This window comes from Rhodnius prolixus, unplaced genomic scaffold (genome assembly GCF_049639745.1).
Source record: "Rhodnius prolixus isolate KJV_2025 unplaced genomic scaffold, Rpr scaffold_3, whole genome shotgun sequence".
Classification (NCBI taxonomy): domain Eukaryota; kingdom Metazoa; phylum Arthropoda; class Insecta; order Hemiptera; family Reduviidae; genus Rhodnius; species Rhodnius prolixus.
Window position 1 is genome coordinate 47,861,953 of NW_027411603.1, and position 27,996 is coordinate 47,889,948.

General features: G+C 30.3%; 2 protein-coding genes and 1 long non-coding RNA gene across 13 annotated transcripts; 1 reads left to right on the forward strand and 2 right to left on the reverse strand.

Moving 5' to 3' along the window:
* LOC141453237 (uncharacterized) lies at positions 1 to 21,929 on the forward strand. Of its 11 annotated transcripts, XR_012457855.1 has the most exons (13): positions 248 to 1,618; positions 4,545 to 4,631; positions 5,299 to 5,590; positions 6,322 to 6,538; positions 14,623 to 14,773; positions 15,509 to 15,609; positions 15,683 to 15,932; positions 16,726 to 16,879; positions 17,624 to 17,774; positions 18,668 to 18,925; positions 19,738 to 19,816; positions 20,819 to 20,994; positions 21,673 to 21,929. XR_012457855.1 is itself a non-coding variant. In XM_074126199.1 (4 exons), exons 1-4 carry the CDS (start codon positions 187 to 189, stop codon positions 6,462 to 6,464), a joined length of 531 nt encoding a protein of 176 aa, XP_073982300.1. In that variant the 5' UTR covers positions 2 to 186; the 3' UTR covers positions 6,465 to 6,712. The 11 variants fall into 11 exon arrangements, 1 of the variants encoding a protein (XP_073982300.1); XR_012457860.1 differs by lacking the exons at positions 248 to 1,618; positions 4,545 to 4,631; positions 5,299 to 5,590; positions 6,322 to 6,538 and adding exons at positions 11,072 to 13,712; positions 13,962 to 14,131; XR_012457859.1 differs by lacking the exons at positions 248 to 1,618; positions 4,545 to 4,631; positions 5,299 to 5,590; positions 6,322 to 6,538 and adding exons at positions 11,072 to 13,712; positions 13,976 to 14,131.
* Positions 7,715 to 11,060, reverse strand: LOC141453240 (cuticle protein 19-like). The gene is made up of 3 exons (XM_074126203.1): positions 10,868 to 11,060; positions 9,101 to 9,220; positions 7,715 to 8,028 (listed from the first exon to the last, which is right to left on the reverse strand). The coding sequence occupies exons 1-3, from the start codon at positions 10,877 to 10,879 to the stop codon at positions 7,783 to 7,785; spliced, it is 378 nt and encodes a 125-aa protein (XP_073982304.1). The 5' UTR covers positions 10,880 to 11,060; the 3' UTR covers positions 7,715 to 7,782.
* Positions 21,314 to 27,995, reverse strand: LOC141453241 (uncharacterized). Its single transcript, XR_012457865.1, has 6 exons — positions 26,401 to 27,995; positions 25,959 to 26,148; positions 24,971 to 25,083; positions 24,727 to 24,898; positions 24,320 to 24,447; positions 21,314 to 21,632 (listed from the first exon to the last, which is right to left on the reverse strand). It is a non-coding gene; the product is annotated as an uncharacterized lncRNA (long non-coding RNA).
* Between the last annotated feature and the right edge of the window lies 1 nt (position 27,996).

The window sequence follows — 27,996 nt, forward strand, 5'->3', positions numbered from 1 at the left end:
ATATGTATATATTTCATTTAATGAGTATAATAATTAAATATGTGAAAAAAAATTGTTTACACAAAAAAAAAGCGGGGAACAAAAAGTATGTTAAAATCACTCCCCTCCAAAAATTTTAAGACTATAAAGGGGTGGGCGGGGATCGCGGCGAGCTGCAGTGCCAAGTAGATAATTCTTGTGGACGTCATGATTAAGGTATTTCATTTATTTTTTTTTTTTTTAATGATTTAAGGCGCGTCAACATCTATGGTTATTGGCGCCCGGAGCTTTTTTCAGTGCACTGCCGGCCTCCGGACAGTGTTCTCTCGTTACAGACAACACTGTCCATCACCGGACAGTGAGCTGTAAGAAGCTCCTAGGAAGAGAAAATCTAAGGGGTCAGCAGCTGGATTCGAACCCGGGACCTCCGCGTGGGAGTTCATTTATTTTAAAATAATAATTAGAAATATTTAAAATGCTATCAGAGTAAATTGTGTGGAATAGCAAGGATGATTCAGGTCCTTTTTTTAAATGTCCCACTCAGCAACAGTTTGAAACATTGAAGAAGTCATCTGAAGATTAATTAATGGCTGGTGATAATGTGTTTTTGTTTCCGATAAAAAACGAGTTCATAGAAATCAGTGGGTCGTTAATGTGAAAACTAATAACTCTAAAAACCAAAAAGTAGGAACTCTATACCTTCGGATCCCTGCGTAGTTTTCAAATAATGTAAGTTTGATGTTTCCAGGGTTTTTTAGAATGGATTCTCCTGCAAACTTGAATATGTGATTTGATCAAAAATTCCGAAAATAGAGTTATTGTACATGTTTTTTTTGTTGAACATCCTGACTGGTTTCGGATTTTTCTCTATTTGGAACTTATTGAACCAAGAGGTTGCATAAAGAAATTTGAAGCCCACATATTTTCTGTCACAAACCATTGCTCTAGTAGTTCTCTTTACAAATCTGATCATTTAACCTGTGAAGAGGAAAACAGTAAAACGTTGGGAAGCCATAGCTCGGCACGAGTTGGCTAAAAGAAAAAATGGATACAAAAGCTGGTTTTTGGTTAAATAAGATCAACGCTAAATTTAAAGGGAGGGAGGGTCCTTTACTTCAATCTACTATGCTATTTATATGAATTAAAACAATAAAATGCATGAAATTGATCACTAAGTTGCACTAATACCTTGGAGTTTCTGAAAACTGTTAAAATAAAAATTATTTAGGAACTACTTATTTGCAAGAATATTTTTAGGTTAAAGACCTAAGTAAATCGTTTTGTTTGTAAGGGAAGTATTGCAATTGTGCTAAAGTTCGCTAAAATAAGTGCTCACCTGAAATATTATTGTAGTTTTGAGCTTACCTAAGTAAGGAAAAATGGTTTTTAGTGTCTAGGTATTTAAAAAATGACTAGTGTAAGTGTATGTTTAAAAAATAATCCAACTTCCAAAAAAAAAAAAGACCCAAGAACCTGAAACTTTATACTTCGATTTGGTTCCACCGTAAAACCCGAAATTAGCTTAGTGATCAGAATTCCTCAACCATTTTAGTCTCAAAGATTTTCTTTAAACTTTAGTCGGGTCTTTTCCAAGAGTTAACGCCTATGGACCACATGCATGTTGCACTAGATGTTGCTGGTGAGTCTAGGATTGTTTATAAATTAACCGAAAAGTTTATTCAGTCTTAATCGAAAAGTGTATATAGTAGTGAAAAGATATAACACAAAAGACTGAAGCACATCTTGTTATAAAGTAACTTTTACTTTGTTTTTTTGTTTTATTAATCTTTTCTTTTACTTGTAAATATGCCAATAAAAAAAGGCTACACAAGGCAAATTCTTATTTTTATTTTTAGTTTATATAAATCAGCAGTTCAGGGCAGTTCGCCTGAAATGCCTCTTGACGCTGTATTTGTGTACACTTTTATGTATAAATTATTATTATTATTGTTGTACTTACGTCTCGAATATTTATTCCAAATGTTTTTAAAGTAAATTTGTACTTCTAGGAGAGTTGTTGGGGACGCTTATCTTCAATGTGCCCTTTGAGTTTGTAGTATGGTCCTAATACCTAAACAACTATTAAAGAGAGAGTTACAAATTTTGGAAGAAAATTTCTCTACAGGAGTCATCTCTTCACAGACTTCTGTTTTCGAGTTTTTCTCGATTGTAGTTATTCGGATTTTCTTTAAATTTACAACTCTTTTTCGTTCACGTGTATCTACAACTTTTGTTTTGAACATTTTTCCAGAAAAAATCTATTTGGGACATACTTTGGGGGAAAAAAAAATGGAGACGTTTCTTGCAAAAATGCCATACCAGCATAAATTTGTAATACTCGTATTCCGAGTTTTAAGTAAATTTCTCTCGTGGAAGCACACTGATCAGACTGCATATATTCCTTCCTCTAAATTTCTTATTTACGTAGATCACTTATTCATAGATCTATACTTTCATTTGAACAGGAAAGTTCGTTTTAGAACACATCTCAGGAAGGCCTTAAAGGAATAGGCTTTCCAGTAAGGCATTTTAGAGTAAATTAGTTTTACATTTTAAAATCCGAAGTTTAAAACAATATATAACTTACGAGTAGAATCATGGTAATTCTAGTAAGAGATAGTAACGTGAGATTTTATTTAATACCAAGTGTCTTGGGTTAATATTAATTCTAAAATAATAAATAGCTTTATATCGCTGTCGTTTTAAAATTGTGAAAAATAACGGCGAATATTTCGTCATAGTAGGAGGCCTTAGTTACTCTTAAAAAGCTATTACATTTTGGTATTTTTAACTCTTTGAAAGGATTTTTGTCCTTAAATCATAAACCTAACGAAAAAAACTATTTTTAGGCTTCATTTTTGCACTTAAAATTTCGTTTTCTTATATATTTGACTAAAAAACTGTACGTCAATATTAAAAAGTTCCCGGAGAGATTTAATATTTGTTTACACTTTGCTTGTAAATGTTTAACACTGCCTACTTTTTTTAATTCTTATTTTAGTCTTGTTTTTCTGTTAAAATTAAATTTGAAATAGACTTTAGAAGGTCCTTTAATAGACAATGGACAATAGAGAAGTTTCGTTATTTGAGAAGATAACAGAAAAAAGTACCTCAAGCTTTCTATGAAGTAATGCACCAATACTATTATAAGACACATCTGTATAGAAAACAATGACAGTTATTTATTATCCTTATCTTGTGGGAAGAGAATTCCAATCTTTTGATTTAAATCTTAATCACAATTATTGTTGTAGAAGGGGAAATCAAACCAGCAAGACCTTAACACCCTTTTTTGTATACGTTCCCGCGATAGTATCAGATATCTTTTATTCTGATATTAATTTTTTTTTTTTAAATAATTCTTAATCTGGAAAATTGCTTCACAGGCAATATATTTTATATTTTTAATTGTTTTTAAAACTTTCTCACAGTTTTTGCAATCATAATATATTTGGATTTCTTTTTCTCTTAGTACTTCGTATATTCAATATATTTATATTATATTCTATTTTTGTTATTAATTTAAAAAAATAAATTTATTGTTATCATTTGTGACGCGTCAACATCAGTGGTCATAGGCAACAGGACCAGTGTGCTGTGGCTCAGCTCCGTCTTTAGGCGAAGATGTTTATGTTTCCACTCTTTGTATTCATTAATTTCAATTGTACAGAGACAAACTGACTGATAATTATTTTTAAAACATCTGTACAAGATTCGTTTTCAATTAAAGACAGTCTCAGTCTCACACTAATAGTGGTAAGATTCAATAAGAACTATTTTTCACTGTCCAACCGACTGTAGCACTTAAGTTTGTACCATAACGTAAAGTGCAATACAGTAACGAAAGAAACGATACGCACGAGCGGAATTGAACGAACTCTCAGAGTGGAAAGAATCAGGTAGGATTTAGTAAGGTTATTCAATTTAAAATTATTATCACACGTTCCATGATTCTCCTACTGAACGTCCGATCTTCGTTTATTTTTGGAGAACGTAGTACAAAAGATCGGAAAAAGCTACAACAGCAGAAAACAGCGGACAAAAATAATCATTTATTTTTCGAAATATATTCTGGATAATCTCAATGCTTTTATCTAGTAATTATATTGGTAACATTGCAATAAAACAGACAAAATGAAAATGTTTGTAAAAGTTATTTCTGACACATGTTATGAGATAGGTTTTTATTTTTCAGTGGTGCTACTGGAACATTGTATGTGACTTTGCTTGGCAGAATTTTTAAGTCAATTTGGTTGTTCAACATTCTACAGAAAGCAATAGTTAGTTGCTACTCAACAAAATTCAAGGGATGACAGGGTTTAGGATGCGTAGTAGGCCATTATATGGAGTGTCGAAAGAGTAGTGTCCTAAACGCACAGCAACCATATTGTGAATCTTATTTAATCTCTAAATCGTGTTCTAGAATTGGCCTTTGAGTACGATACATTTTAGATAAAGAAATAGTCTTTAAAGTGATACCTAATTGCTAGAAATCATTCTGGGTTTTATTAAACTTAATAAAAATAACACATTTTACAATAATGTGATATAACTTTATATTTCAGACTGTGTTAATTTTGTGGCTGTCCAGTCATACAGTGTTGGCAGGTATCATTCAGTTACACAAGCCTATTCATTTGCTTGACTATCATGTGAGTAAAGAAATTTTAATTATTTTCTTATTAAAACTGTTTAATTGCAGTAAACTGATAGTGTTGAAGGAAACATGACTTGATAACAACATAGAATCGCTAACAAAAAAATCAATATTCTTCAAGAAAACGTTTCAAAACAAAGTGTTAAGCTTCACTGTCCTTAAATATGTAGCAAGTTCAAAATGAAAAAACCGCTGGAATCACTGAAGAAAAAGAAATCCGGTTTAGTTACCAAAGCCACCACTTTGTTGAATAGATATTTTAAGTTTTGCCGATTTCTCGAAAATTATTTCTATTGATTTTCTTTTAACGTCCTATATTGTGTATGTTTTTTGAAATCATTTTCCGGAGAACAGTGATTTTGTTTAATATTCCCGTAGTAGTGCAATAATAATCATCCCTAAAAGTTTTTGAATCGTTTTCCAGGCACTGAAAAGTCATTATGAGGTATCTATTCTCTCATAGCATTTAAAGCATTACCGGATTGCCTGTTAGAAGGAAATCGGTTATCTAGAAGGGCAATTTTATTTAAAAAAAGAATTCTGATATATATATTTTTATTTATTACTGTAAGTATTATTTAAAGATGAAAAATTATCCTCTGAATAAAACTCCGCTTTATTTCACAGGTATTAAAAGAAAATTAATAAATTCTATTTTTCAGGATCCTCATCCAAAATATGCTTACAATTATGGTGTACACGATCCACATACCGGCGATGTAAAGCATCAAAGTGAAGCGAGAGATGGTGATGTAGTGAAAGGACAGTATTCACTAGTGGAACCAGATGGATCGGTTAGAACTGTGGACTATACTGCGGATCCCATCAATGGATTCAACGCTGTAGTCAGCAAAACTCCTGGCGTCCATCCGCCAACGCCAGTTGTGAAGCATGTACCTGTTGTGAAGCATGTTCCAGTCGTCAAGCATGTTCCAGTTGTTAAACCTCTTGTCGGTTAGTAATTTAAGGGAGTTTTGTTAATTTTTCGCAATATATTATAAGTTAAGCTTTTTCTCGCTTAACACGTAACGTTTTTTATTCCAACATAAATATATAAAAAAAAAAAACTTGGAAACGTGATGTTCCCTTAATGCTATGACTCTTTAGAGGGAATTAAATTACCCTCTTTTTGAGGAGAATATAATACATCCTTAGTCGATACAATTAATTACTTGAATTTTATAAAACTCAAAGGCAACTCTAGCCTCAATCTCATATTTTTCAGTCGTATTCTCTAAACAAACACAGAACTAAAGATGTACCTAGTTTTAAATGAATTTGGTTACATTTCCCTTTATGTAACTAAATCTAAAAAGGCGTATACGATAAGGGATTTCGGAAATTATTCAAAATCAGAACTACATTATTTTAAATTTTTTCTATTGCTTGCTATTGGCCACAAGCCAAGTTTCTCCTTAGTTGGCTACATCTATATTTCTCATTACTTAGTTATTTGGGATTTAGAACATTATCTAAACACAATCCTATTCTTAACCGTCTGTCTTTTAAATGTATTTTTCGTGTACTTTTTCATACTCCAATGAATTGAGATATAAGGAATGAAAAAACTGATGAGATGTCCCATCCTACTTTCTTTTTTGCTTTATTACTCGAACAACACTAATTTTTGAATTTCAGATGACGTAATTATTATTTTAAAAACAAAAATATGGTTTTTGTTTCAGTACATGAACCTGCAGTAAAACACGTTGAATACCTCGCTCATCCAGGGTATGCAGACTATTTGACTGATGGGTTTGATTATGCAAATGCACTACTGCATAAAGCATACGCTGCTCACCCTCACTACGACTATCATTATTACTAAAAATAATTTCAGTCGTGAATTTAAAAAAGAAAAAGAAAACCAAGCAATATTTTCTTCTTCACCTACCTCGCTTTGTGAGTTACCAACTTTATCATTACCATTTTTCATCGTTTCGGCAAATATGCTAAAGACTTTATACCTGCTGTTTCGAAATGCATATTTAATGATTTTTTTTTGTACAAAAATTTTGCTTATTTAATTATGTTTTTATAATTATATTTTATTTTGTTTGAAAAGCTCTAATAAAACTTTTATTTTTTAAATACCATTTTCCAAAATGTTTCAAAAATGATTTCTACTTGTTTCTTTAAACTTCTATACTTGTTACAAACTTCTAGTAACTTTTACACGGTAGCCGAGCGGTTAGAGGCGAGGTCCGCAAAAAAAGCCAAGATGTATTGTTGGTTAATGGGTTCGATTAACCAACAAGGCCTTGGATTTTATTTAATGGTTAACATGTGAAATACACGTAGTAAAGTATGTTTGCTAGTCGCCTCTGTCCAGGACCCCTATAATTTCGTAATTGGACGTGAAGCCCGCCTGAAAAAGTAGGCATTGCTTTTACTTCATTAAAATGAAGGTTTGATAAAAAAATACATTACAACTCCTTAAAACCATTTTTCAGAGTATTGTACGGTTTTATCTCCTATTAACTCAATTATTGAATTAATGTCCATTTGAAGATGATCTCACGACTCTTAAGTGCGAATTTTCATGAATTGCTTTTTTTTTAGTATCTCTGAAAGTTCTGAGTAAATTTTGAGTCTTAAAGAATTTTCATTTATAAGTGGTTACCGTAATTAGATAAAAAAGGATTTCAATAAAGCTTCATTGAAGTGTAACTTGAAGATAAACTTGATTTTTATAGAGGTTATGAGGTTAATCTAATAATTCTTAGAAAGTTACGTGCTACAATGCACTGTTTAATTCTTATGTTGCAGACTATTACAGAAATAGATTTGAATGTGGAAACAACGCCACGAGACGGGTTTAGAGTTTATAAAGAGCATTTGTAACTAAATCAAATAATGTTATGCTGACCACAAACTCTGCAGGCCGACAGACTAATAGATCAATTTGTAAAAACTTTATTTTTCGTACTGAGAAATCTTAGATGAGTATTTCCTTAATACCTCTAAAATCTGCATGATTGCCACACTCTTACACAAACGTAAACTTACCGCCATAAATCCACCAAAGAAAATTATTATCGATTGTCACTTGTTTTTTTTTATTTCAAAAGAAAAACTGAAACTTTTAAAGAAATTATGTTTATATTACAAAATGATATTTTTACAAATTAACAAAACCATGGATCTTAAAATAAAAATTCATCCTTAGATCCATATATAGGTGGATGATAGCTATTGCCTTCTTTCTTGACAATAGCATTGAATCCGTTGTCTTTGTCTGCGAAATATTCTACAGTTCTAATAGTACCATCTGGATCGTGGACTGTATAGGAGCCTTTTACTTCATCGCCGTCCCGATGTTCCCACTGAGATTTTACATCTCCACTGTGAGGATCACGTACTGAATAATCGAACTTATACTGCGCAGGCGCCTAGACAAAAAAGAATAATATAACAATTCAAAGTACGATCAAGGACAATATAGTTCCGGTAATGACACAAATTGCAATTAATAAGTTAAAATTTTAAAAATTATAAACAATTTGTCGCATTATTCTTATGAAGGTTTTAAATTCTTCACGCTATGAATTTCCAAGGAAGATTTTTGATCAGAAAGCGACACTTTATGTGACACTATGATGTCATTATTTTGTGCCGCATTAGACTCTCTGGGTCGCGGGGGCGTAAGTCTTTCTGGCCAACTCTTGTAGAATTTAATCTAAAATGTAATTATAATCTGTCCCCTAACCCCTTAAAGTTAACCCTTTTTTTTGTCTAGAAAATAAGCTTCGTCCAGGATGTTCTCTATTTAAGATTGTTTTTTTTTTCTTCAGACAACTGAAGATGAGGGCCCTTGCATCTGCATTATAAAAATTACAGATGACTTAGGTTTACCCCATATTAACGTAAACTGTTTCACCTGCTAGCCCCGGGAAGGTCCCTAGAAGTTGTCGAAGGATTTCAGCTCACCTTACAAAAGCCATGGACTCCATAAGGTTCCATAAAATATAATAATAAAAATAAAATCTGCATTATCAAATTTAGAAAGTAATTTTGTAATTAATACAGACCAATTTACAGACAAACTGTCGGTAATTTTTTTAAACAAAAATTGAGATATTTAAAAAAGTCGAATCTCTTGAAAATTATCTATAAGAGTAACTCTAAAATGGGATTAAATGTTGTTTTCTGGCTCAATTTATTTTGTCTCAGTAATACAGATGACTAAACGTGAGCATTTACAGCTAACTCTAAGTGTATCATTCTGTAATTTAGTTTACACTTTCTTTCGGATAGATTAGCTATGCGTGCTAATAAGATTTCGTAAAAGTTATTCTATTATCACTTAAAGTGAAATATAAATGTTGCCTATAATCTTAAACCTTTTTCAAGATCAGTGTTTTTAACCTTGACAAAAAATATTACATAATTAATTATTTACCATGACAAAAGCACTACATTTGTTTTAAAAGAGTGCGTACTAATTAAAAATTAAATACTAACGTGAAAGTCAACTTCCTCTGCTGGATCATGTGGCTGATGTGGAAAATTGAAGAATTGAGGACCTGCATTGACCATAGCAATCAGAACTGCGATCACAAGCATAGAGGAGCGAATTATTTCCTGAAATTAAGTTAAGTAGTTTTCATGAAAAACGTTCCTAGAAAGATTGAAAAAATGAATCAATTTGCACGATATCGCAGTTACTTTGGGATGAAAAATAGTTCATCTTTAAATAATAGAATATTTTTATGAATGGAAAAGTGAATTTGCCGCTTCTGAAGTTAGAATGGTTAAAGTCAGAAAACCAAATTCACAATGAACGTGTGATCTTTGTGTATCTTAGACCAGAAAGGGATTATGGATGATGTCTAGACTAGAAAGTTGGATGGGTGTAAAAGAAGTTGAATGCCAAGTTGTTCCATTTGTTTTGTAGTTTGATCACTGGTGTGTTACTAGGTAAGATATCATGGTGAATTCGCTAGTGCTCTAATTGCTGTTAGATTGGAATACCTGGAGGGACCTTGCAAAGTTGAAGGCTATTTCTCCCAGTTTTTAGATACCACCTTATAAAATCATTAATAAATCTGTAACTCAAAATTTTCAAAAAACCATGAAGATACACAGGTACGCATTTTAACGTCAGCTTTTATAATAATTTTTACTTCTACTTTGGAAAGTAACTTTAACTACTTAACGAACTTTTTGCTTTCTTCATAATGAACCTTGATACAGTTTAGAAGTATTGTATACTTTAGACAACTGTGAGTAAAATTCATTTAGCATTGTAAAACGTAAAATTGTTAGAGATGGAAAATAAGTTTGTTTCAATTGAGGATGCGCTTTTATCTCCTAAGATTTTATAGCCTCCAGAAAAAGGTTGATTCACTTGTCTTGTATGTATCGAACAATATCTGAGAACTGAAAATGTGGTTGGGTTCGCAGAGCTAGAGAATATTGTTAATTTCATATGTTATCTCAGGAATGTTTTCTTAATTTATATCTGGTTTTCGGACTTCCATTAAAACTGCCCTGTTGGGAATGATTTATCAGTAGTTGCGGAGTTAACTGTTGTATATGATGAAGCTTTTTAAGTGGAAGTCGAACTCTATTTCAAGCTTATAAGCCAAACTCTAATGATGAGTAAAAGTCTGAAACCTGTCAGAAATAAGCAAAACATATTTGTTATGATAAATAAAGTCAGTAATATTATCTGACAACTTCAGTTTGTATTTATAATAACAAACTGCTTGAATTTTTAAAATATTCATTTCCATATTTTAAAAGATATTGCAGTAAAAATAAATACATTATTGTTGTTTTTACATCACTAAACAAACTAAATAAAGTTTTATTAAACCTGTAACAAAGTTCATTGGAATTTTTGGATAAACTCACGTTTTTCATTTATTGGGTCCAGTATTAGCTAAAGATTTCACGGATAAATTGTATTTCGTGGTTAATATTATAATAGATAAATAGCAGGAGGAGAAGTACAATTCTTTAAGGCAAATTACGATGTTATATAACTTTAATGTCTCTATAATAACTAGTTTCAGGTGATTGTTAAAACGAGCACACACCGATACTAAATTGAGTTTAATGTGAACCAATTCTGTACTATTATTTTTCTTTATTTTTTTTCACGTCCAACTACCAATTAGGTATCGTGGACGGAGGCGACTAGCAAACATACTGTACTATTCTGTTAATTGAAATAATAATTTAATGACTTCTCATATCAATTAATAGCAAAAATATCATTATTACCTTTGTGTACATGGCTGACGGGCTGTAACTAACAGTTCGGTCGATATCCAATGACTCACAACAATAATATTGTTCTGGTTTATATACTCTTGTAAAATAGTTGAGGTGTATTAAAATTGGGCAATAAGGTCTCAGTGTGCAGGCATTGTCGTACGGTAGCGCACCAACTCGGCCGTGACGTTGCAACAGACGATACACTGGTCAACTGCCACAAAAACACCTTCGTAATAGGTTTTTTTTCAAGCACCTCTTTCTCTAACTATCTATATATCTCTATCTCCCGTGAATATAGAGGAAAAATCGAGAGGGTCATGTATTTTAAACTTTTTATCTATTACAACTCTGATATTGCCAGTAAAGTTCAAATAGTCATAGTTTTTCATAACTGTTTTTACTTGTCTTATCAAAGATCCTTATTACTAATGATAACATTTACCGATGAAAATGAAAAAGAAAATGAAAAGAAGAATATTTTCCTTCAAAAGAATTTGGTTAGACACTTCTTCAGTGATCTTAGCGCCCCTGAGAGTATTGCAGCCTAACAACATGAACCACTACACTAACGACCGACCCCAGGATGGTACACAAACTTACTTAGAGCCTGCAAAAGTAGTTCGTGTAAAACTACTTATTTTTTAATTAAACTCCAGACCATTATATATATGATTTTTGATGGTTTGTCACTCTAAAAATTTGATTAAAAGTTAGGTAACCCAAGATACATTCTTTAGCGTTTTTATTTCTTAAACTATACAGAAAAAACAATATAATACTATGATGCAATGTGGTGTGGAAGCAGCTACCTACTAGATGCTCGTGATTGTTTCATTTCTATGGTGTAGTCATTAAGAGGAAGCAGGAACTAGTTTATTTCCTGGATTGGGATGTACTGCAAGTTAAATTTGGGCCTATGAGAAAGGGTCCTTCGAGCAGTCGTTTGGCTCCAATTTTGGCGAATTTTATTTTTAATAAATGGTATTTCATTAAACCTTTGTTTAAGGAGTTTACTCTGTATTTAAGGATTGAGAATGTTCATAGGAGTAAATTGTCAGGAAATCAAAATAGTAGGTATATTAATTTCATTCTTGTAATACAGCTATCAACTTTTGCAATTCTAGTTCTATTGAAAGCAATATTCTTAACAAAACAATTAGAGTTACTATTTCGACGCGAACTGCAAGACGGTGACGGAGGATGGGTTTTGGATAGGGTATTTCGAATTGTCCAATACAAAACAATACCAAAAATTTGTGCTCTCATGATTTTATGATAAATAAGAATTATTTAAAATAATGGGAACGCTAATTTAATCGTTGATTTCTTTATTGTGGCTGTAGGTTACTGATCGCATCTATTACAAACATTTATTAGAAACAAACTAGCTGATTTAATACAGGCAGCAGAGGGTTTGGAACGATTAAACAACTCCGGTTCCAATCCCAACGTTTTTATTGCTTAAATATGCTGGAATCAGTGGAGTAAAATCCGGAACGATTTAATGCCTTCTGGGTTCGGACTGGGTCTTTTTACCGTTCACCGACTCTAGCCAATAGAAATGAACACTATCGTCACCACTTCCATGGAACGAGTCAATTGTCATAGTAACCAGGATAGATTTCAACTGCACACTTCATCATTCTGCATTTATATATGGGAGCTCTGAGGATTGCTGCTATGGGATTCATGTATGTATATTTTTGTGCTTCATTGTTAGGTGTGATAAAGGTGTTTTTTTTATGGCTATCTAGATTTGCTGTTGGAATTGTGTTGTCGGGGCGTTCTCATCCTCTGGGTATCTGTTTTTGTTGAAGTCTATCGTTTTGTTAATATAGTTTGAATGTGTTAATATTACCGTAGAGTTTCCTTTGTCCGCTTTAATTAATATGTCATTATTATCTTTTATTTTCTGTCTTACGTTATTTGATGTTCTTAATTTTTAATTGTCTGTTTCATTCATTTATGCATGTATATTTCTGACAATAACAGCCGCTGAGTGTCATGCATATTTTTGTTTATCATGTAGTAATACTGTTTGCTGCCATTCCTGTATCGATCGTTAGATCATTGTTTTTGATGTAGTTATTTTTTTGATATTATGTTTCATTCCTTTGTATTAATACATTTTGAATTCAAACACTCAAATCATGAATATGCCAGCTTCAGAATTCTTTTCAAGATTTTACTTATTTACGCACTTTTTATATTATGAATCACTTATTCATAATTATTTCATTTAACTATAATTATTTTCAAGTGCAAATGAAAGAAGTGTAATTCTGTATAATTTTGCTTAAATTCGTACACCCCCAATCAAATACAACTCTAACTTTTGAATTTTCAAGTATTACAAATGCACTAAGTGTACAGAACCATTTACTTGGTTTCATTAATATTTGTTTTAGTATTTTATATAATAATTTATTATTTATAAATATTTTGAATAACATACATATGTGTAACCTTCCACACTTAGTCAACCAGCAAGTGCCCGTTCAGTAGTGGTGTGCATGGTGAGTACATTTATGAAGAAAAAATATTTAATCATTTTAAACCAAATTAAACTTTTTTCAACAAAATTGAAAGCAGAAAGGTTTAATTTACTCGAAAAGAGGTTATAGTTTAACGGAAAAACCTTTACGTGTTTTATGAAGTATTTTTTCCTTTTATCCAGTGCTTTAATTGTTGGACATTTTAGATCTTTCATTAACTTACAGCCCCGTTCAGCTCACCTTTTACCTGAAACAATAATTTTTAAGAGTCCTTCCAGTAGTACAACTGAAAAATAGGTGATTCCCATCCATTCCATTTCCGATAATAAACTAAACGTTAGTGGAATCTTCTTCAGGTAATAAATCTATTAATTATTTTCTATAATTTCATACACATGTTCAAAGTAATATAAAACTTACAAAATAAAAGCTTTTTTCATATCATTTAAATCTTTCCATTTTAAGTTTTATTATTTTTATGAATGCAATAATAATTAATAATTTGTATTGTGTACTGAGTTACAGCTAAAGCCATTATTAACATACACATTGCATACAAAAAAAACAAAATACAATTAATTAACTTTGATTTGTGCGTAAATTAGGTATTGGATTTCAGATAGTGTGAAAATAATAATTATTATTATTATTTTAAAAAAGCAAAAAGTTTCGTCGTAAATAGAACCAATTGCATGCGAAAATTTTTGTTGAAATTCATTTTACTGATTTAGAATCACAAAAATAAGAGCTACGGATCTTTATCCTTTTTGTAAAGGTAATAATTATATTTAATTTTTAAATTAATAATTCAAATGTAATATTTCAAAATTAATAATTTGATAACGTTCCATATTGTTGATCATTTGATATTATTGACACAGTTTTTACAAAGTAGTTATATTCTTTAAATAAAACCTTTTCAGTATTCATGATTTTTTTTGTAAAGTATAAATCTATGTTAATTTTGCCTTAAAATTAAAATTACTCACTGTTTATTTCAAAACTAGTTTTTAATTTTATGTATTCTAGTTTTGAAAGTGTAGTTGAAAAGATTAATTTTGAACTATTGAGAGAATAGTCTTTCGGAATATAAAAAGGTATACACTTAAGTTTTTTTTTATTTTTTCATAACTGGCTGTATACTTTAAACAGGCAACTTAATGTATACTAGAAGTTTGATTATGTAGCATAGTAAATATAAATCACCTTAATTGCAATTATTAATTGCAATTCCAAGTGATTTCATTAAATAATGTCGATTTTCAGATTCACTATGACCGCTACTGGAGTGCTGTCAGCGAGGCTATTCAATAATTGAAGTCTAAGAGGAAAAAAGCGTAAAACATCAATTCAATGAACATGAACATGATCAACTAAAGGGTGATTCGGCCAGTTTTACCTGATCCAGTATATCTTGGTAAGTGCAAGCTTTAAATATTCTATTCTTTTCAAATTTTTTAATATCGTCACTATATTCTTTGTGTTGCAATTGTCTACATAATCAGTACCTTCTAAACTACGGGAACTACGTGCAACTCTTACTAAACTTAAGAAACACTGATCTAAGGAAATTTGTGTAATTTCTTAATTAATGATTGGAAAATAGAGTTGTAATTAGTATCAACTAAATAATATTTTTTCGTATTAGGATAGATCATTTTTGCATTATTATTAGCGTAAGTAGTTACAATACTTTGGCTACTTTAGTTTATACAAAATATTAAAAGGAATAATATCCTAAGTAATTACAATAGTTACCTGTTGTTATCGGAAAGCATTTCCCTATAAATGCATTATATTAAAAGTAAGTGTTTATTTAAAATAATATTTTGATTTGTGAATGTAAAAAATTTACATTTGATAAAGTTGTATATTTTTTAAACAAATATTTATTAATGGGATGAATGAGTTGTCCAATAAACGTGCTAAAGTACATTTCCATGCTTTCTAGCGGCGATTTGTGGAACTACTATCATTTTGTAGTTCCAGCAAACGCTACTAGATGTCATAGCATTTACTTTCTCTGCATGAAATAATTCAATTTTCCTCTGTCGCTTTCTTAAGTTTTTTAGATCTTCAAGTTCTATCTCTCGTGAGTCAATAATATCTTTTGTCTACTTTTCTTGTAACAATATCATTTTGTTCGTTCCAGTTTTCGAGAAATGGTAGTGTTCAAGTTGATCAGTAAGCTTAAGGATGGTTTAAAACGTCAAACTTCATTAATGCTTTCTATAAAAATGCAGAATCTATTGGGTAGTATACTTTTTATCGTTTAAAATATATTTCTGTGCTATGAAATAAGAACTATAATTTTGTATTGTAATAGCCTGGTGAACTGAGCACAGAGATAGATACTATAGTCTGGTGCTCTCTATATTTACCCAGTGCATTCCAACACAGCCAGATTGCTGCCGAGTAATACTCAGATTTCATCTGGAAATGATTATCACTCCATGAGACCTTCTTTACATCGAGCAGCCCGCCGATATTAGATGATTCTCTTCAAGTCTATTGTGAAGTATAAAGAAGTTAAGAAAATCTACTTACCATTCTGCCAGTGTGGGACTGTTTTTCAGGTAGTCTTATCTATTAGTTCATATTATGTTCTAAGTACTTGCGCTAGATCGCATAGGAATGTAGAATTTATGTTGCTAAGTGCCCATTAAACATATAATTAATTCCATTTTTATGTTAGCTGCTTTAAACAACTTTGATTTGTGCGTAAATTAGGTACTGCATTTCAGATATTGTGTAAATAATAATAATTATTATCATTTTTTTGAAAAAGCAAAACGTTTTGTCATAAATAGAACCAATTGCATGCGAAATGTTTTGTTGAAAATCATTTTACTGATTTAGAATCACAAAAATAAGAGCTTGGGATCATTATCCTTTTTGTAATGATAATAATTATATATAATTTTCAAATTAATTCAAATATAATTAATATTTGAAAATTAATAATTTGATAACTTTCCTTATTGTTGTTCATTTGATATTATTGACTCAGTTTTTACAAAGTAGTTATATTCTTTAAAAAAAACCTTTTTAGTATTCATGATTTTTTTTGTAAAGTATAAATCTATGTTAATTTTGCCTAAAAATTAAAATTACTCACTGTTTATTTCAAAACTAGTTTTTAATTTTATGTATTCTAGTTTTGAGAGTGTAGTTGATAAGATTAATTTTAAACTATTGAGAAAATAGTCTTTCAGAATATAAAAAGGTACATAAGTTTTTTTTCATTTTTTCATAACTGGCTGCATACTTTAAACAGGCAACTTAATGTATACTAGAAGTTTGATTATGTACCATAGTAAATATAAATCTTAATTGCAATTCATTTCATTAAATAATGTCGATTTTCAGATTTACTATGACTGATACTGGAGTGCTGTCAGGGAAGCTATTCAATAATTGAAGTCTTAGAGGTAAAAAGCGTAAAACCACTTTTCAATTAACATGAAAATTATCAACTAAAGGGTGATTCGGCCAGTTTTACCTGATCCAGTACCTGATCTTTGTAAGTGCTACCTTCTAATATTCTATTTCATTACAAATTGTTTAATATCGTCACTATATTCTTTGTGTTGCAATTGTCTACATAATCAGTAGGCGTCACCAATAAGATGAAGGAATAAATGAAGTAAAGTCTGCGCTACTCATCCAAAACTTAAGAAATACTGATCTACTGACAATTGTATATATTTCTTAATTAATGATTGGAAAATAGAGTTGTAATTAGTATCATCTAAATAGTATTTCATCATAATAGGATAGATAATTTTTGCATTAAAACGTAAGTAGTTACAGTACTTTGGATGCTTTAGATTATACAGAATATTAAGAGGAATAATATCCTAATTAATTACAATAGTACCCTGTTACTGAAAGTTCGCTTTATTTCCTTATAAATGAATTATATTTTGAGTTTTAATTGTTAAAAATTTAAGTTTATTAAAGTATATTAATTTTGTCTGAACAGTTACTCACTGTTTATTTCAAAACTAGTTTATAATTTTATGTATTCTAGTTTTGAAAGTGTAGTTGAAAAGATTAATTTTAAACTATTGACAGAATAGTCTTTCAGAATATAAAAAGGTATATAATTTTTTTTTTTTCTTTTTCATAACTCGCTGCATATTTTAAACAGGCAACTTAATGTATACTAGAAGTTTGATTATGTAGCATAGTAAATATAAATCTCCTTAATTGCAATTATTAATTACAATTCCAAGTGATTTCATTAAATAATGTCGATTTTCAGATTCACTATGACCGCTACTGGAGTGCTGTCAGCGAGGCTATTCAATAATTGAAGTCTAAGAGGAAAAAAGCGTAAAACATCAATTCAATGAACATGAACATGATCAACTAAAGGGTGATTCGGCCAGTTTTACCTGATCCAGTATATCTTGGTAAGTGCAAGCTTCAAATATTCTATTTCTTTAAAAAAAATTTAATATCCTCACTATATTCTTTCTGTTGCAATTGTCTACATAATTAGTAGCTTCTAAACTACGTGCAACCCTTACTAAACTTAAGAAATACTGATCTAAGGAAATTTGTTTAATTTCTTAATTAATGATTGGAAAATAGAGTGGTAATTAGTATCATCTAAATAATATTTTTTCATAATGGGACAGATCATTTTTGCATTATTATTAGCGTACGTAGTTACAATACTTTGGCTACTTTAGTTTATACAGGATATTAAGAGGAATAATATCCTAAGTAATTACAATAGTTACCTGTTGTTATCGGAAAGCATTTCCCTACTAATGCATTATATTAAAAGTAAGTGTTTATTTAAAATAATATTTTGATTTGTGAATGTAAAAAATTTACATTTGATAAAGATGTATATTTTTTAAATAAATATTTATTAATGGGATGAATGAGTTGTCCAATAAACGTGCTAAAGTACATTTCCATGCTATCTAGCGGCAATTTGTGGAACTACTATCATTTTGTAGTTCCAGCAAGCGCTACTAGGTGTCATAGCATTCACTTTCTCTACATGAAATAATTCATTTCTCCCCTTTCCCTTTCTTTAGTTTTTTAGATCTTCAAGTTCTATCTCTCGTAAGTCAATAATATCTTTTGTCTAATTTTCGTGTAACAATTTCATTTTGTTAGTTTCAGTTTTCGACAAATGGTAGTATTGAAGTTGATCAGTAAGCTTGAAGATGGTTTAAAACGTCAAACTTCATTAATGCTTTCTATAAAAATGCAGAATCTATTGGGTAGTATACTTTTTATCGTTTAAAATATATTTCTGTGCTATGAAATAAGAACTATAATTTTGTAGTGTAATAGCCTGGTGAACTGAGCACAGAGATAGATACTATAGTCTGGTGCTCTCTATATTTACCCAGTGCATTCCAACACAGCCAGATTGCTGCCGAGTAATACTCAGATTTCATCTGGAAATGATTATCACTCCATGAGTCCTTCTTTACATCGAGCAGCCAGCCAATATTAGATTATTCTCATTAAGTCTTTTGTGAAGTATGAAGAAGTCAAGAAAATCTACTTACCATACTGCCAGTGTGGGACTGTTTTTCAGGTAGTCTTCTCTATTATTTCATATTATGTTCTAAGTACTTGCGCTAGATCGCTTAGGAATGTAGAATTTATGTTGCTAAGTGCCTATTAAACATATAATTATTTCCATTTTTATGTTACCATCTTTAAACAACTTCGATTTGTGCGTAAATTAGGTACTGCATTTCAGATATTGTGTAAATAATAATAATTATTATCATTATTTTGAAAAAGCAAAACGTTTTGTCATAAATAGAACCAATTGCATGCGAAATGTTTTGTTGAAAATCATTTTACTGATTTAGAATCACAAAAATAAGAGCTTCGGATCATTATCCTTTTTGTAAAGGTAATAATTATATATAATTTTCAAATTAATTCAAATTTAATTAATATTTGAAAATTAATAATTTGATAACTTTCCTTATTGTTAATCATTTGATATTATTGTCTCAGTTTATTCATAGAATTTATATTCTTTATTCTAATTAAAACCTTTTCAGTATTCATGATTTTTTTTGTAAAGTATAAATCTATGTTAATTTTGTCTGAACATTAAAATTACTCACTGTTTATTTCAAAACTAGTTTTTATTTTTCTGTATTCTAGTTTTGAGAGTGTAGTTGAACAGATTAATTTTGAACTATTGAGAGAATAGTCTTTCAGAATATAAAATAGGTATTAAAGAATATTTTTTTCATAACTGGCTGCATACTTTAAAACATGTAACTTAATGTACACTAGAAGTTTGATTATGTAGCTCAGTAAACTTAAATCTCCTTTATTGCAATTATTAACTTCCAAGTGATGACATTAAAACATGTTGATTTTCAGATTTACAATCGCTGATACTGCGAGTGCTGCCCGCGAAGCTATTCAATAATTAATATCTAATCTGATCCAGTATATCTTGGTAAGTGCTAGCTTAAAATATTCTATTCTTTTCAAATTTTTTAATATCGTCACTATATTCTTTGTGTTGCAATTGTCTACATAATCAGTAGCTTCTGAACTACGGGAACTACGTGCAACTCTTACTAAACTTAAGAAACACTGATCTAAGGAAATTTGTGTAATTTCTTAATTAATGATTGGAAAATAGAGTTGTAATTAGTATCAACTAAATAATATTTTTTCATATTAGGATAGATAATTTTTGCATTATTATTAGCGTAAGTAGTTGCAATACTTTGGCTACTTTAGTTTATACAGAATATTAAGAGGAATAATATCCTAAGTAATTACAATAGTTCCCTGTTGTTATCCAAAAGCATTTCCTTATAAATGCATTATATTAAAAGTAAGTGTTCATTCCAAATAATATTTTGATTTCTAAATGTTGAAAATTTGAGTTTATTAAAGTTGTATATTGTATAATTAAATATTTATTATTGTGGTGGATGAGTTGTCCAATAAACGTGCTATAGTACATTTCCATGCTATCTAGCGGCGATTTGTAGAACTACTATCATTTTGTAGTTCCAGCAAACGCTACTAGATGTCATAGCATTCATTTTCTCTAAATGAAATAATTCAATTCTCCCTTTTCCCTTTCTTTAGTTTTTTAGATCTTCAAGTTCTATCTCTCGTAAATCAATAATATCTTTTGTGTATTTTTATTGTGACAATTTCATTTCGTTAGTTCCAATTTTCGAAATATAGTATTCAAGTTGATTAGTAAGCTTAAAGATAATTTATAACGTCAAACTTCATTAATGCATTCTATAAAAATGCAGAATCAATTGGGCAGTATACTTTTTATTATTCGTATTATGTTACTGTATATTTAGTTAGAAGTATATTCAAATGCTATGAAATAAGAACTTTAATTTTGAAGTGTAATAGCCTGGTGAAATGAGCACAGTGCTACTATTGTCTGGAGCTTTCTGTATTTAACCAGTGCTTTCCAACACAGCCAGATTGCTGCCGAGTAATATTCAGCATTCATTTGGAAATGTTAATCACTCCATGAGTCCTTCTTTACATAGAGCAGCCAGCTGATATTAGATTATTCTCATCAAATCTATTGTGAAATATGAAGAAGTCAAGAAATTCTACTTACCATTCTGCCAGTGTGGGACTGTTTTTCAGGTAGTCTTATCTATTATTATATACGTTCATAACATAAACTGTAACCTTTTTTCTGATAAATAATCTTTCTCATTTAATGTGGATAAGTAATGTTTCAATTTTCAATCTCATAAAACTTTTATTTGGCCAAATTAAACCTTTTTTCTTCAGATTATTAATTTTATTTAACTATTAAATTTCGTACTCGCTTCGGCGGTAGATATCTATAGCAAAAATTAAATTTCTTACGAAAACGGTAGGTTACATTTAAACTAAATAAAAGTTATATCTTTTAGACAAATAAGCTAACTATTAAATTAATAAAACAAGGATAGGGTTTATAAAAGCATTTATTTAAAAGTACATGTCAACACAACATTCATTTATATTGATTAAAAGATGACGGTGGTACTAGGTGCGATTCCCGATGTAGGCCTTAGATTTTATTTAGTTTTTAATATGAGAAGTTTCTTGCTGTTTACTAGTCGGCTCTGTCCAAATTGATAGTTACTAAAGCCCGCCTGAAGAAATAGGTATTACTATACTTTACTGCTAAATTGTATACAAAATTACATGTGAGTGGTGAAGGTTTTTACAATAATAGTTTTTTGTTTCTCTTCATCTTCTTCTACTTCTTATTGTTTTTGGTTCTTAATAATCTTAAACTAAAATTAAATTAATAGAAATTATGATTTTCAGATTCAAGCAGCTAACATTAGTACGACTACTTGCCAAACTACTGATTAAGTGGAGTTAAAATGAAAAAGTCGTTGAGAAAACATCCGTCGTAAATATAAAAACAACTTTTGAAATTATCAATCAATTAGTAAAAAATATAATTATTTAGTTTATATGTAATATGCATGTTTACGTAACAATGTAATTAATTATAAGAATTTTTAACTTTTTTAATGATAATGTATAGCTTAGTAGAACAATAAATAAAAACTCTTGATTAAAAAAAATGATATTAATATTTCTGATACCTATGTTTTACATAAATATAGTAAATTTAGAAAAAAATATAAATAAAAAAATTAGTTCTGAAAAAATCCATCAGAGAGCAGAAAATATTGAAAAAATTAAAATATTAAAAATTAGTTCCAGAAAAATCCGTCAGAGTACGTAAATTATCGAAATAAGTAAAAAATAAAAAATTAGTTCCAGAAAAATCCGTCAGAGTACGTAAATTATCGAAAAAAGTAAAAAATAAAAAATTAGTTCTAGAAAAATCCGTCATAGGGCGCCACTTATTAGGCAAGTGAAAAATTGGTTCCAAGTTTCTTCAGCCAAAATTTTCTTCAGTACGACTTGAGAGATGAAGGGGGATATATCGCTCGTCGCTCCCAATTATCTAGTCTAACACTCGCCTCTCTCTTGTAAAGAATCATTAATGTATATGTGTGGGTTGTAATTGGTCTTCGACGGTTGGATGGCGAAAAATGAACAGTGGCTGGCTCGTCCTTCCAAACACATCTTATTATCTGGTCTAACATTTCCCTTGAAGAATCATGAATGTATGTATGAGTCGTAATTGCGGAGATGTTGCCTCTTCGACGGTCGGATGGCAAATGTTCGTCCCACCCAACCCACCCCACCGGCGAATTTCCTTATATAGGTAAAATTCCAATATGGCGGCGCGTCATATCACCATGACAACGGCAAAATAGTTTAGTAATCTGCCACTAGATCGCTCGCTCTGCTCTGTTTTTAATTTTTTATTGCTCTTACCCACTCTCAAGACCCTGGTAGCCATATTTAACCTTTTTCTAAGCTTTTCTTTTTTATTTTTTAAACTCTCAAGACCCTGGCAATCATTCTTAACCTTTTTTTTAGGTTCTCTTTTCAAATTTTTCGTATTTTCTTCATCATTTTGAAAGATGAAAACAAAATAACTAATTGTTTTGTTTTATTTCCATTTTTTTTCCTGTAAATTAAGAGATTAAAAGAAAAATACATAATATTAATTAATTTGATTTAATTTTTTAAACAATTATTTTGACACTTTTTTAAAAATAAATTCATATAAAAAACATTTTAAACAGATTATTTCGTTAATGAATTAACTATTTAGGAGTGCCTTACTTGTATATTTAACCATGTTCGTGACTCTCCAGATCTATGTAGGACCACCTTATACCCACATTTAACCATGTTGGTGACTCACTAGACCTATATAGCACTACTTTACACTTACATTCAACCATGTTGGTGACTCTCCGGACCTATATAGGACCACCTTACACTCACATTTAACCATGTTCGTAACTCACTAGACCTATATAGGACCACCTTACACTCACATTTAACCATGTTGGTAACTCACTAGACCTATATAGGACCACCTTATACCCACATTTAACCATGTTGGTGACTCACTAGACCTATATAGCACTACTTTACACTTACATTCAACCATGTTGGTGACTCTCCGGACCTATATAGGACCACCTTACACTCACATTTAACCATGTTCGTAACTCACTAGACCTATATAGGACCACCTTACACTCACATTTAACCATGTTGGTAACTCACTAGACCTATATAGGACCACCTTATACCCACATTTAACCATGTTGGTGACTCTCCGGACCTATACAGGACCACCTTACACTCACATTTAACCATGTTGGTAACTCACTAGACCTATATAGGACCACCTTACACTCACATTTAACCATGTTGGTAACTCACTAGACCTATATAGGACCACCTTATACCCACATTTAACCATGTTGGTGACTCTCCGGACCTATATAGGACCACCTTACACTCACATTTAACCATGTTGGTAACTCACTAGACCTATATAGGACCACCTTACACTCACATTTATCCATATTGGTAACTCACTAGATCTATATAGGACCACCTTACACTCACATTTATCCATATTGGTAACTCACTAGACCTATGTAGCACTACTGTACACTCACATTTATCCATATTGGTAACTCACTAGATCTATATAGGACCACCTTACACTCACATTTATCCATATTGGTAACTCACTAGACCTATGTAGCACTACTTTACACTTACATTTAACCATGTTGGTAACTCACTAGACCTATATAGGACCACCTTATACCCACATTTAACTATGTTGGTGACTCTCTGGACCTATATAGGACCACCTTACACTCATATTTAACCATGTTGGTGTTCTCTAGATCTATATAGGTCAATCTTACACTTATAAATAATTTTTACCGTTATAAATGCAACCTATTCATGTAATTGTTGTTCCTTTTTTGTCAACCTATCCACTTTTAAATAAAATTTCATACAGTAGATATTCAAATAATCATGCATTCACACATAATAATTACATAATACTAACTTTCATAATTAATTCTTAACAAAATTTGTTTATTTGTGTTCATTAGATGGATGTTTTGTCTTTTTTTACATGGGCTTCTATTAATAAATAGTTTCGCAGGCGACACTCCAGAATCAACGGTATAAAATCTGAAAATCAACATTATTTATAGTAATTAAAATGTCGTATTCACTGAGTTACGTTTTAAATTAAGAAGCTAAAAAATAATTATAACAATTGATAAAGTATTATTTATAAAAATTTAATAAATAAAACTACTGTAAAATTAAAGTATTGATATGTTAATTTAAATAAAGTTTAAAGAACTTAAACCCCTTCATTCAAAAACAATAAAATATATTTCTAAAAACATGCGTTTATTATCTATAAATAAGGATTATAGCTAAATAATTAATAGATATGACTACCTGGAGAACATACCACTAATGGTGTAGGTCGATTCCCTTGTTTAGTTTACTATCGGAAATAGAATGGATGCGGATCACCTCATATTTTATAGTCGTGTTACTGGAGGGTCTCTTACAAATAATCGTTTCAGATAAAAGGTGAGCTTAACGGGGCTGCAAGTTGATAAAAGATCTAAAAAACCCAAGAATGAAAAGGAAAAAATACTTCATAAAAACACGTAAAGATTTTTCTGTCAAACTATACCTCTTTTCGAGTAAATTAAAACCTTTCTGCTTTCAATTTTCTTGAAAAAAGTTTAATTTGGTGTAAAATGATTAAATATTTTTCCTTCATTAATGTTCTCACCATGCACAACACTAAGGATAAAAGAAAAAAGTACTTCATTAAAACATATAAGATTTTTCTGCTAAAATGTACCTTTTTTTAAGTAAATTAAACCATTCAATTTTCTTGAAACAAAATAAAATAATAATAAGGTCCTTAAAGTTTTTAAGTTATCGAAAAAGGTATATTTACCCACACATAATTCTGGAATAAACTAAATGAACGTGGTTGAAATAAATGTACTGAGACTGAGTTGGCATTTACTATTAAATAGATTTTTAACCAATTAAACTGTTGGTTTTGTAATAAAATCGAATTAAATACTTAAGAATACTACATTTCATTGTTAATTAGGATTATTTGTCTAAAAAATAAAGTTTTAATTTTCAAATATTACAAGTTTTCTTCAACTCCAACCTTTCTTCTTCGAAATGGAATCATTACTTCTTCCGATTCAACAGGAAACAAAAAAAAAAAGATTTTATTTAATGATTTTGGAGAATATTGAGGTACGGTCAATAATTTCACAACTAATTTCTTTCTTCAAACCAACATTTCGGTTTGATAAAAACAATTAAATATCAAACAGTTATGATGATGTAGCTTAACATTAAACTCCACAAATTTTACAATACCCTGAAGAAGGTAATATAGTATATTTACCGAAATGTTGGTATGAAAAAAGAAATTTGTTGTGAATCTATTGACCGCATCTCAATAATCCCCAAAATCAAAAATTAATAATTTGAGGAAAAGAGATTTAATTTGGCCAAATAAAATTTTATGAGATTGAAAATTGAAAATTATTTATATTTATCCACATTAAAAGAGAAGGATTATTAATCAGAAAAAAGGTTATAGTTTACGTTGTGATTATTAGTACGCACAAAATAATAGATAAGACTACCTGAAAAACAGTCCCAGAATGGTACACAATGGTTTCTATATATTTCACAATAGACCTGAGAATCATCTAATATCGGCTGGCTGCTCGATGTAAAGAAGTACTCATAGAGTGATAATCATTTTCAGATGAAAGCTGAGTATTACTCAGACAACAGTATCTATCACTGTGCTCAGTTCACCAGACTATTACACTACAAAATTATAGTTCTTATTTCATAGCATTTGAATATACTTCTAACTAAATATACAGTAACATATTACAAATAATAAAAAGTATACTGTCCAATAGATTCTGCATTTTTATAGAAAGCATTAATGAAGTTTGACTTTTTAAACCATCCTTAAGCTTACTAATCAACTTGAATACAACTATTTTTCGAAAAGCATAACTAACAAAATAAAATTGTTACAATAAAATACAATAAAAGATATTATTGACTTACTATCGGAAATAGAATGGATGCGGATCACCTCATATTTTATAGTCGTGTTACTGGAGGGTCTCTTACAATTATTTTGTACGAGAGATAGAACTTGAAGATCTATGTAACTAAAGAAAGGGAAAGGGGAGAAATGAATTATTTCATGTAGAGAAAGTGAATGCTATGACACCTAGGGTGCGTTCCACTTGGCGACCACAACGACCAAAACACTTTCAGGCGTTCCACTTGGCGACCGCGGTCGTTGTGGTCGTGGCGAAAACGTCACTAATGACGTCATTATTTTCGCCCACACAACGACCACAACGCCCCACCTTAAAAGCTGGGTCGAAGTGGGCGTTTAGAGTTGGCGCAATTTTTAAAACAAAATATGGCGACCGAAAAAATTATCTCATGTAAATGAAAGTATTATTTCATGTAAATAATAGAATGTGTTTCTCGAAAGTCTACAAAAAATAAATAAATAAATAATTACTTATCCCTTTACATACTAAATCACTGAATAACACAAAATCATTTACCTGAAATAACTTTTAAATTCTTCATCTGAATAAAGATCAATTACTCTGATAGCTAATAATACGTGGCCTAAGTTTTCGCTTTTTATCATTGCGATTTTGTAAAATTGCATTCCACTCTAATCGGAACTAGATAAAGAACTTTCTAAAGCATTATTAATAAATATCCAACTGTTGCCACAAAAGACACTTTAATTTTATTTAAACGTAAATTTTATAAATACTCCAAAATGCAATATAAAAAATTGAATTATATATATTCTTTTAATATAAGTCAGCTTTACCAATAATTAATAAAATTTATTGTAAATTTGCTTATAAATGGGGTTTAAATTAAAAAATAACCTCTTCAAGCTTCTAACTTATTTTCGAGGCCGCCATATGTAATGTTTACATGAACGGTTAAAACGCCCACAGTCCGTTCCACTTTGGTTTTCGATCGCAACGCTCACAAGCAAGTGGAACGGCCAAAATCGCGGTCGTGGTCGTGGTCGTTGTGGTCGCCAAGTGGAACGCACCCCTAGTAGCGTTTGCTGGAACTACAAAATGATAGTAGTTCCACAAATCGCCGCTAGATAGCATGGAAATGTACTTTTGCACGTTTCTTGGACAACTCCTCCACCCTAATAATAAATATTTAATTGTACAATATACAACTTTAATAAACTCAAATTTTTAACATTTAAGAATGAAAATATACTTCATTTATAAGGAAATAAAGCGAACCTTCAGCAACAGGGAACTATTGTAATTACTTAGGATATTATTCCTCTTAATATTCTGTATAAACTAAAGAAGCCAAACTATTGTAACTACTTACGCTTTAATGCAAAAATGATCTATCCTATTATTAAAAAATACTATTTAGATGATACTAATTACAACTCTATTTTCCAATCATTAATTAAGAAATATACACAATTTTCATTAGAGCAGTATTTCTTAAGTTTAGGAAGAGTAGCACATACTTTACTTCATTTATTCTTTCACCTTATTGGTGACGCCTACTGATTATGTAAACAATTGCAACATAAAGAATTTAGTGACGATATTAAAAAATCTGAAAAGAAATAGAATATTT

Excerpts from the sequence above, each read along its gene's own strand:
- LOC141453237 (XM_074126199.1), top strand. Across the intron at positions 4,632-5,298 it reads TTCATTTGCTTGACTATCAT|GATCCTCATCCAAAATATGC; the intron begins GTGAGTAAAGAA and ends TCTATTTTTCAG. Across the intron at positions 5,591-6,321 it reads AGTTGTTAAACCTCTTGTCG|TACATGAACCTGCAGTAAAA; the intron begins GTTAGTAATTTA and ends TTTTTGTTTCAG.
- LOC141453240 (XM_074126203.1), bottom strand. Across the intron at positions 8,029-9,100 it reads CAGAGGAAGTTGACTTTCAC|GCGCCTGCGCAGTATAAGTT; the intron begins GTTAGTATTTAA and ends TTTTTTGTCTAG.